Source organism: Miscanthus floridulus, chromosome 11 (assembly GCF_019320115.1).
Source record: "Miscanthus floridulus cultivar M001 chromosome 11, ASM1932011v1, whole genome shotgun sequence".
Classification (NCBI taxonomy): domain Eukaryota; kingdom Viridiplantae; phylum Streptophyta; class Magnoliopsida; order Poales; family Poaceae; genus Miscanthus; species Miscanthus floridulus.
In genome coordinates this window covers 7,545,855-7,556,997 of record NC_089590.1, presented here as the reverse complement: position 1 = coordinate 7,556,997, position 11,143 = coordinate 7,545,855, and the positions used below count along the sequence as shown (strand labels likewise).

At 49.4% G+C, this 11,143-nt stretch overlaps 1 protein-coding gene across 1 annotated transcript; it reads left to right on the top strand.

Moving 5' to 3' along the window:
* The first annotated feature begins 736 nt into the window (after positions 1–736).
* Positions 737–1,117, top strand: LOC136491596 (uncharacterized). Its single transcript, XM_066487891.1, has one exon. The coding sequence runs from the start codon at positions 737–739 to the stop codon at positions 1,115–1,117; it is 381 nt and encodes a 126-aa protein (XP_066343988.1).
* Positions 1,118–11,143: the final 10,026 nt, after the last annotated feature.

The window sequence follows — 11,143 nt, the reverse complement described above, 5'->3', positions numbered from 1 at the left end:
ATTTGGCTCTTTTTTATAGCATTTGGTTGATTGATAAGATAGGGACAAATGTTTGGTTCGGAGACACGGTGTGATGTGGGGGCGCCATTATGAAAGGCGTTCCAGGGCTCTAGATGTGGCCAAAAGGGGCCAGTATCCAAGGAGGTACCAACTGTAGTCAGCAACAATTAAGGTTTATGGGGAAGGGGTTAGAGTAACGAGAGAATGTTTAATGGGGAGAGAAACGAAGAGACCAGAGCTAGGCGCCCAGGGGCTAGGGTTGCTCTATATATTCTGTAATCAGCTTATGATGAATCAATCAAGAAACAAGTTATCTCCTAATCTACCTTTGCTACTCTTAATCTCACCCCCTTCACCATAGGGCATCCAGAGAAGAATCCCAGCGCCAGTACCCAATCTACCTACGAACTCCAGAGTCGGGGACCTGCTGTCTTGGGCACCAACGCCCTTGACAACCTGGTATCGGCTTCCAGGCGTTCTTCATCCGCTACTGAGCCACCACCACCCCTCTAGCCACCACCACGCCTCCCACCCTAGCCTCACCATCCACCTCAGGCGCCTCCATATCCTCAACCATGGATGAACCATCAACACTGATCTGCCCAAGTTGATCCAGGACTTGACCACCTCCATGAACGCCTCCATCAGCACTGTCCAGAGGCAGGTGGCGGCCCTGCAACAAGAGTGACTAGAAGCATCCTTCTCAGGCTCCTAAGGTTCTGGCCATGGCAACCAAATGGGTGATCGACCGCCCCAGTTCCAGAAGCTCGACTCCCCCAAATTTGACGGGATGTCTGATCCACTGGCCTTCCTAAACCGCTGTGAGTCATATTTTCATCAACGGCGCATTGCGGTGGAGGAACAAGTGTGGATGGCATCATACAACCTGGAGGCTGGCGCCCAGATGTGGTACCTCCAGGTGCAGCAAGATGAGGGCACTCAATCCTGGCGGCGTTTCTCTGAATTGCTGAACCTCCGCTTCGGGCCACTGATCCAGTCCAATCCGCTGGGTGAGTTGATGGCCTGCAAGCGAACCAGCTCTGTCTCCGAGTATCAGGACCGGTTCGAGGCTCTACTGCCCCGTATTGGCATGCTAACGGAGGCTCAGCACGTCTAGGCCTTCACGGTGGGACTCCAGCCACCACTCAGCCTCGACGTCAAGATCCACAATCCCCAATCCCTCATCGTCGCCATGAGCCTCGCCCGCAAGCTAGAGCAACACGAGCAGTACATCAGGGTGGCTGCATCACTGCCTGCTCCACCACGGGCGTCGGTGCACCACCTCCTCACACGGCCACCCCTCAGCTGGCGCTCCCTGCTCCCCTGACCAGGACTGGATCCTCCACGGTCTACGTCAAAGGCCGCTAGGTAAAGCGTCTTTCGCAGACCAAGATGGAGGAACGTCGTCGCCTCGCCCTCTGCTTCAACTGTAATGAAAAATTTGGTCGGGGTCACAATCGGGTCTGCCAGCGTATTTTTCTCCTCGACCTGGCTGAAGAAGATGAAGATGAAGATGTCCAGGCCACTGAGGACGTGGCTACAGCTGAGACGGTCAATCCGCACATCTCGCTGCACGCCATCGATGGCGTCCGCACCAGTGAAACAATGCAAGTGCATATCCAGCTGGGCGGTGCCTCCCTCCTCGCGCTCATCGACTCCGGCTCAACACACAATTTCATCTCTAAAGAAGCCGCAACACGCACTTCGCTTCAGCTCCTGCCCCGTGGCAACATGAATGTGACGGTGGCCAATGGGGAGCGCGTGCTGTGCCTTGGCATGTACCACGCAGCGGCGTTCTCCATCGACGATGAGACATTCTCCACCGACTTCTTCGCCCTGCCGCTAGCCGGCTATGACGTCGTCCTCGACACCCACTGGTTGGCATCCCTTGGGCCAATTCTTTGGGATTTCAGAGCACTCACCATGTTGTTCTGGCACCAGGATCATCGCGTCTGCTGGTAGGGCGTCGTCGGGCCAGTCAGCCCCTCTCTACGGGCATGCAACAATGTCGACCTTCTTCCAGCCTTGTTGGATGAGTTTAGTTCTGTCTTCGCCGAGCCCACCGGCATGCCACCACCATGATCTTGGGACCATTGCATCAACCTCATCCTAGGGTCGTCGCTGGTGGCTGTCCACCCCCTACTGCTACCCTACTTCCCACAAGGATGAATTGGAGCACTAGTGCTCCGCCATGCTGGCACAGGGGTTGATCTAGCACAGCAACTCGGCGTTCTCATCCCCTGTGTTGCTGGTCAAGAAGGCGGACGATACATGGCGGTTCTGCGTCGACTATAGAGCCCTCAACGCCATCACCGTCAAAGATGCTTACCCAATTCCAGTGGTGGATGAACTCCTAGATGCATGGTGCTCACTACTTCACCAAGCTTGACCTGCATTCTGGCTACCATCAAGTCCACATGAACCTCACTGATGTGGAGAAGACGGCGTTCCGGACTCATGATGGCCTCTATGAGTACCTCATGATGCCATTTGGGCTATGCAACGCCCCGGCCACATTTTAGGTGCTAATGAACGATGTGCTACGCCCCTTCTTATGCCGCTTTGTCCTAGTCTTCTTTGACGATATTCTGATCTACAACAGCTCACTGGCGGAACACCTGTGCCATGTCCGCGTTGTCCTCTTCGTGCTTCACCAACATCGCCTCTTTGTCAAGTGCTCCAAGTGCGCTTTCGGCCACTATGAAAGACGTCCCAGGGCTCAAGATGTGGGTGCACCATTATGAAAGACGTCCCATGGCTCGAGATGTGGCCAGAAGGGCCAGAGCGGCATCCAAGGAGGTACCAGCTGTAGTCAACAGCAATTAAGGTTTATGGGGAAGGGATTAGAGTAATAAGAGAATGTTTAATGGGGAGAGAAATGAAGAGACCAGAGCTAGGCGCCAAGGGGTTGGGGCTGCTCTATATATTCTGTAATCAGCTTATGATGAATCAATCAAGAAATAAGTTATCTCAAATCTACCTTTGCTGCTCTTAATCTCACCCCCTTCACCATAGTGCATCCAGGGAAGAATCTGTGGTAGAACCGTCTAATCTAATGCGTTACAGGAATGCTCATCTTCCATTAGACACTAAGCACTCGAGGGAGAACACTAAATTACTCGGTTCCGTCGGGCACACCCCAGGGGAGAACCCGAAAATCCACATTTTTGCCACCAGGATCACAAATGAGAGAATAAAGCTTACATCATTCTTAACCATTTCTTACATCACTTTACATATACATCGGAGTATAACATTTATTAGTATAACAGCGGAATGAAATCATATTATTAGAGTTATAAATAATTTAATTAAACAGCGGAATAGAAACATGTGAATAGAGTTACAGCGGAAATGAATATCTATTAATGACAGGGTGAAGTATTGATATATAGACTACGATAACAGATTATGAAACTTTCGTTTATAAAAGTATTTGGTGAGAGTTATAAATAACAACTACGATCGCAGCGTAAAGGAAATCCTCTCTGAGCCCACCAGGAGGAATCCACACACAAAGGTCAGCTCAAGCGTCCACCTGTCACCTGCAACAGGGGGAATAAAACCCTAAGTACTCAATTATACTCAGCAAGACTTACCCGATAGAAGAAAGAAAAAGACTCCAAGGATATGTAAGGCTATCTAGCTTGTTGTTTCATTGCATTGCATAAAGCATTACTAAGCGTGCGTCCTTATATTCGATTTTTATTAAAGCCGCATTGGTTCATTAACTAACCATTCTATGTAAGCACCTATGCTACTTTCAAGCAGGTGGTAAGCAATCAGATTTCCTTTGTCCACCTTCCATCTTTCAGTTCTTACTACGATGCTAAACCGTAGACAAGCCATACCGGATAGCCCGGCGATTCACGAATCAATGCCCCCAGCTAGGTACCCCGAAAACACACGCCCCGCTTATACCCCGGGCACAAGCAGGACCAATCCATCACTCTCCTGTCCTGGGTGTCTAGGTCCCTGTCCAAACTGGGACTCCAAGCCCCCGCCCCTGAGTCCCGGACTCAGTGCGGTGCAAGGACCTTCTCCACCAAAATAAAACCCTAACAGTCGGTCCGGAAAGAGCCGGATTCACGACAAGAGAGCAACAAGCTTTCCAAGTGCCCATACACAAGTATGTGCTCGGGATAATAAGTCTGTGACCTGCCTAGAGTCATATACAACGATCGGTCCTTAACCGACTAGACAGGGAAAAACAGTGTAACCAAACTATGCCCCGTGTCCACGGCGACACAACTCCTTACACTCACCAATACCCAAACCATATCCCTGCCCGGTCACCATTTTCCTTTCCACCATTTTCATATTTTCCAAGTGATAGTAATCCAATAATATATTTCCTATCTCTCGCGAGTGACAGGCAATCACTCGACTTCTACCGGAGTCCTGTAGCATAGCATTCTACACGATCATGTCATACTAGTAAGACTCATAGGAATAAAGATGTATATGCAAGTGGGTTTCATTCAACTCCTTAAAACTTAATGCACAAATATAATTTAAACTGCAGAAAGTAGGGGTTATGCACCGGGGCTTGCCTGGGTAAAATATATATTAAAAGTTAGTATCTGCATCTTCAGATCATCCATCATCTGAGTAGAAAGCCCGTTGCATCATCTTCTGTAGAGAATACCATTTGCAGATTCCCAATCATCCTTCAATTGATCCGTTGATCCATCATCGTACCTATATGATATGCATTGATGCAAACACATAGATGTAATTAATCAACGGTAGCCGAAATGCTTAGAAATCCGATCACGCCTCACAAGCTAACGAGCTAGCTCTAACATTGGTCTACGTATCCACGTTGTCGAATAAAACGCTATTTACCAACAAATATTTAGTTATATAAACCCAAGTTGTTTCTTCATTTTATCCTCTCGATTTGATCATTATTCGAAATAGGACATCATTGTCTATTTAGCAAACTAATTATTCCGGAGCTACAAAAATTACAGCGAATACCTAATATTGCTAGGAGCCTACTGTACAAATTTCAGATCCAACACTATTACCAATTTACCACGGAAATTCATACAAGTTCTCCTTTAATAATATTAAGCATTTTAAAATAATTAGAGCAACCCTAAAAACTTTTTGAGTCTATGTGAACAAAATACACTACTAGGTAGATTATGATTTTAGGAGACTAACAAAACTGGTTTTACCATTTTTAGGTTCCTATACCCTTTTATATTAATTTTACAACTTTACCACCGAAACTAATTAGTTAAATGTTTTCTAAAAATGAAAAGGCCGACAGAGGAAAAATGACCCGGCGGATGGGCGCTCGATGGCCCAGATGGCGAGCAGCGGCCCAGAGGACGCGCGGCCCAGGCGGTTAGTGGCGCGGGCGGCCCAAGAGGGCAGACCGCAGCCCAGCAACCGCAGGCAGCGGCCTAGCAGGCGGCAATGATCGGCCAGCCCAGCTGTAGGCAGCAGGCCGGCCCAGTCAGCGGATGGCGTGGCATTTTCGCAAAACGACCCCTGAGCTTTTTCTAAATCACATCACAGTACAACCAATACTATTCTGATGGCTCACGTATTTGTAGTAAAGACCTCGTATAAGTTTTTGTCTTGTACTTTCACCCAGCTCACCTTCAATCCGTCTTCTACATCCAGAGGAGCAGAGGAGGCCAGCCGCCGGCAGGGCGACAATGAATAGAGGGGCGCGGTGTGGCATGACCACAGGCGCCGTGGGATGGCTGCGAGGCACGGCAGAAGCCGTGGTGGTGGTAAGACAGAGGAGAGCGCTGGTACCACGGCTCCAGCACGACCAAGGAGCTCGCGCACGCAGCAGGGCTCGAAGGCTGGCGAGGTGGCTCGGTGCGCGAAGCTGAGACGGCGGGCAGCACAGCGGGGCCGAGGGCTCGGTGACCGGCGAGCATGCAGAACAAGGGCACGGGCGGTCGCGGTCTGGTCGGCTTGGCTCCGGCCATGGCGTGTGCAGCCGGGTAGCGGACTAGCGCAGGCTAGGGCCAAGGGACGCGCGTTGCGCAGTGCACCAAAGGCGGCCGTGGGGGCACCAACGCATGGGGGAGCAGAGGGTGGCGAAGCTGCGCGCGGGTCGGGGCTCGCTCGCGGGGCGGGGCGCGGACGCCGGTGAGGCGCTGCGGCTGCGGTGGCGGGAGCTCGACGGCGCTGCCAGTGCGGACCAGGGCAGAGCAGCGCTGCTGCGCAGTAGGCCCAACGTGGGGGCGCGAGGAGCTTGGTCCGTTGTGGGGCGTGGGAGGAGCCGCGGGGTGCAAAGCGAGGGGGAGTGGGGAAAAGCGAGCAGGAGTTGCTGCGGTGGGAGGCACGGGGTGAAGAAGAGAGGCGCTGGTGACGCGAGTGCGCCCGAGCATGCGAGGAGGAAAAAGGAACCGGAAAACCACGACGGACTGGAGCAAAGACAAGACGACTCGGCAGCAGAAAAAAAGAAAGGAAGAGAGAGAAGCAATGCTACCGACACGGAGGTGACCTGGCGAGATTTTTCTTGGCGCGTCGGGACTTGAAATTTGCTCGCTAGCCACGGCAGACACGGAGCTGCGATCAGGACAACAGCGAGACAACGAAGGCCGTAGAGTGATGCGATGACACTGACATTTGGATAGTGGCACTTAGCGGGGGCATGGACACGACAGCGCAGTGTGGCCGGCGGAACAACACGGCATGACACGAACGAATTAAATAGTTTTTAATTTCTAACTTTGATTTTTGAGCTATCATATATATATATCATTCTCTTTTATTTATAAAAGTCGCTTTTCAAGCTTAATCTAACAGAACAATCCGTTCGCTATTTAATTACTTTGCTCACTATCGTTTGCTAAAAATGGCATTTTAAACATGAGCACAATATTTAAATTTTTAAAAATCCGAGAAACTTATTTAGGAAATTTTTCTTAGGCCTAAATCGCAGTGCTAAACGAGATCGTAACACCGGGGTGTTACAACCAACCCCCCTTAAAAAGAATCTCGTCCCGAGATTCGAAACTTGGAAGCAGAAAAGGTGAACCGCGATTACATTCTGTAGATCAGGGATTACACGAACGATTACACGACTTCGAATACAAAACCGCATGGGGATCTAGGGATACATGGTTAAGAGCAACTTGGTACAACCGAGACTTAATCCAGAAGTTGAGATAGACGAGGACAATGGAGAAACAACAAGATAATGATTATCCAAAACATGGCGTAGCACCAACAAATCCAGAAACAGTCGACTGAGAAGTAAAACATCGTGAATCCTAAGGCCAACTAACCAAGGGAACTTGAACTTCTTCGACGAACTGGATCCCTTCTTCTTCTCAGATCACACCATCACCTCAAACAGATGAACCTAGCTTCACAACGTCGACTGGATTTCGTAGCTCTGCTCCGAATGCGAGGGAATGGGATGAAGAAGAAGAGCAAGGTCCAATAGGACTTTATAGAGGAGAACGGAGAGGGGAAGCGATGCACCAGAGGTGGAGGCGAAGTGAATGGGATACACAGATGGTTCATGCTGTGGGGATAAGCACAACCATGGTGTGCTTCTTGCGCGAGCGGCGGAGGGGAAATAAAGGAGAGTAGAGGAGGTCCGCTCGACGAGGCAGGCGTGCGGGCGATCGTGTCACCAAAAGAAGAAGGAAAAGAGAGGGAAATGGGGGGGGGGGTCTGGTACGGTGAACAACGATGCGGGGTAGAGAGCCGACCGGATGCTGGGAAAGGAGAAGTGCACAGTGCACAAAGATGGCGAGCACTGCATGATGCCGTGGCCACGCGAAAATGGGATGCTACCGATCCTGACATAGACGGCGTTTGCAGGGCACGCAGCGAAATAACCCGGCATGCGTAGCACGGTCAACTAAGCACAGGGCTTGGGACAAGACATCCACTCTGACTTTTGCAACTACTCCCGACTATCCACTGCTAACCTTCCTCGACCACATCCATCTTTTCTATAAACCCATATCATGTCATACTTTCTTTCTCCAAACCATCTCCTGTTTACCTTGAAAGACACTTTTGCATCCCCATTATGGATTTCCTGTTTGAACATCGGAACATTTCCAAGGAGAAAATTTTAAAACAAATGGTACGGCGGTGTAACTCGGCAAGGTACTTGGTCAATAACCTCGATACCAGCGCGTGCCGAGCAGCATCACCATGTGGCAGCTGTTCCACAGGGAGCCCTCGGTTTTGTCACGGCACCGTAAGCTATTAACCAGGCAACTACTACCAACTTACACGCCATGAAGGCAGTGGGGTCATAGACCACAGAGTAAGGGGAGTATTGCAAGGGAAAAAATTCAAACAACAAAGGTTTCCCTCCACAACAAGGGACAAGGAATTCAAATCTAATGACGGATTTGTTTTAAAAAGATTCAAGTGTTCTGCTGGGACACCCACAATTAGCCGATATAGTGTCCTATATTATCCAATCACGGCTAATCTGCTAGCATCAGAATGGCAACTTCTCTTGTAACTCACTTAACATCGCCCTTGAAAACTTGGAGCATGTCTAACGAGACTTTAAAGTAAATGAACTCAATAAACACAGCGAAATAATTAAAATGCATGTTCCAACGATCTTATACGGGTGCAACGTACAGACACTCAGGCTCCCTTTCACAACATAGCATTCACCTATGGTCGGGTGATCTCAACACTACGGACGACAACAACGACAAGAATACAATACCGGAGGACAACAGCGAAAAGCACTACTACTACGGGTACAACATCCCAAGGCAACTAATCTACATCTTCACGGGGCAATGGCTGAGCAAGAGAAATCAAGGGTTCTTCTTCTGACACTTCCGAGGGTGGAGGTGTGGGCGGTGCTGCAACACCAGTTCTTCTTCTCTCGGGTGGGTGGATAGGGATCCCTTCCAAGATTGGGGCATCCTGCCTTCCAGCAGCCAACATCCTCCATTCGGCCCTGGTGACAAGATAGGCCACCCACAGCTGATGAACATGCCGGTCTTCAGCTCCCTTTAGAGCTTCCTCCATGGCAGCCTCTCGGCTCTCAGCAGCTGCAGCGCTAGCATGCGTGTCGGCGAGCCGCACCTGGAGCATCCGGTTGAAGATCTCGGCTTCCTCGGCGCGCCGAAGGCACGCCCTCAGCTCCAAGGCTTGATGGTCGTACTGCTCATCCAGAGCGAGCAGGTATATGGTCAAGTGCACCATGGTGGGACTGTCCTCTTGCACATCTCGTCCTTGCAAAGCCTCCATGCGGGCCCTCCATGCCCGCCGATTCTTGTCCAAAGGAGGAAAGAACCACATGGGGGTACGAGCAATGGGTTCCTCATAGATCTGGCAGAGGTACCGCAAGGCTTTACGGGCCACAACCTGGTAGGTGTCGACGAAGCGAAACCCGGTTGCGGTCACACTCCAGGCTTTAGTGATGTCGGGAAACTCCTCACTCTTCCCAATGTAGACGGTAACCTCACACCGCTCGGTGCCATGCTCCTCATACTCATGGCCCTCATACTCGGGGCGATCATTGACTCTGAGCTTTAGCAGGGTGGCATGCAGGATTCTAGGAAAACCCTCAATGTTTAGGCAATAGGTACTAACCCAGGCTCCTGCCATCTTTGGCGGTGGTTGCAAGGAAGGCTGAGTGAAAAGCTGGCTCAAAGGAAAAGCTAAGTGAGCTAAAGTGCGCCAAGTGGTGGTACCAATGACTAAGTCAGGCTCTGCTTATAAAGGCGGAGCGTTCAGTGGTCCTGGCGTGGTTCACTAGGGTTCCCGCACGATATCACTACGACGAATCGACCAATTCCCGCGTGCTCGAGGCGAGCGACGTGCGAGGCCATTACTGACTAGTACGACTATAGGGCAAGGGTCCGACAAGAGCGCAGAAAGGGGTACAGAGAGACATGGGTCATGACCGGCACGAACCACGGGCGAACGTGAAACATGAAGCCACAGTGCAGACCTAACTATCGGACAGAAACGAGTCAGACGTGCACAAAACGACATGCGTGACACCTATGGATAGCGTATCTACAAGCGATACGAGTGCTACAATGCACAAACATGATATGCAAGAATGCACGTCCTATACATCCTTTCACTGTTGCCAACATATAGGGCAACCGTTCTCAGATTTTTGGCACATCGTTCTCTCCCTGTAACTAGTCGATACTATCAAACTATGCTCGAGTCAGTGTACCTGCAGAAAACTTGATCAAGCCTATCTAAGTCAGCAGAGTGCCATCTATCTTGGATACATAACCATAGTAATAGGGCTACTTATATAACTTCGCATATAAACGTCCTAACTTTTTGCAACAATGGGTTGTCAAATTTTAGTTTAGAAAAGGTTTTTTGAAGCTTTATTTCCTCATTTATTCTTTGATACCACCTGTGGCAGAACCGCCTAATCTAATGCCTCACAGGAATGCTCGTCTTCCATTAGACACTAAGCACTCGAGGGAGAACACTAAATTACTCGGTTCCATCGGGCACACCCCAGGGGAGAACCCGAAAATCCACATTTTTGCCACCAGGATCACAAATGAGAGAATAAAGCTTACATCATTCTTAACCATTTCTTACATCACTTTACATGTACATCGGAGTATAACATTTATTAGTATAACAGCGGAATGAAATCATATTATCAGAGTTATAAACAATTTAATTAAACAGCGGAATAGAAACATGTGAATAGAGTTACAGCGGAAATGAATATCTATTAATGACAGGGTGAAGTATTGATATATAGACTATGATAACAGATTATGAAACTTTCGTTTATAAAAGTATTTGGTGAGAGTTATAAATAACAACTATGATCGCAGCATAAAGGAAATCCTCTCTGAGCCCACCAGGAGGAATCCACACACAAAGGTCAGCTCAAGCGTCCACCTGTCACCTGCAACAGGGGGAATAAAACCCTGAGTACTCAATTGTACTCAGCAAGACTTACCCGATAGGAGAAAGGAAAAGACTCCAAGGATATGTAAGGCTATCTGGCTTGTGGTCTCATTGCATTGCATGAAACATTACTAAGTGTGCGTCCTTATATTCGATTTTTATTAAAGCCGCATTGGTTCATTAACTAACCATTCTATGTAAGCACCTGTGCTACTTTCAAGCAGGTGGTAAGCAATCAGATTTCCTTTGTCCACCTTCCATCTTTCAGTTCTTA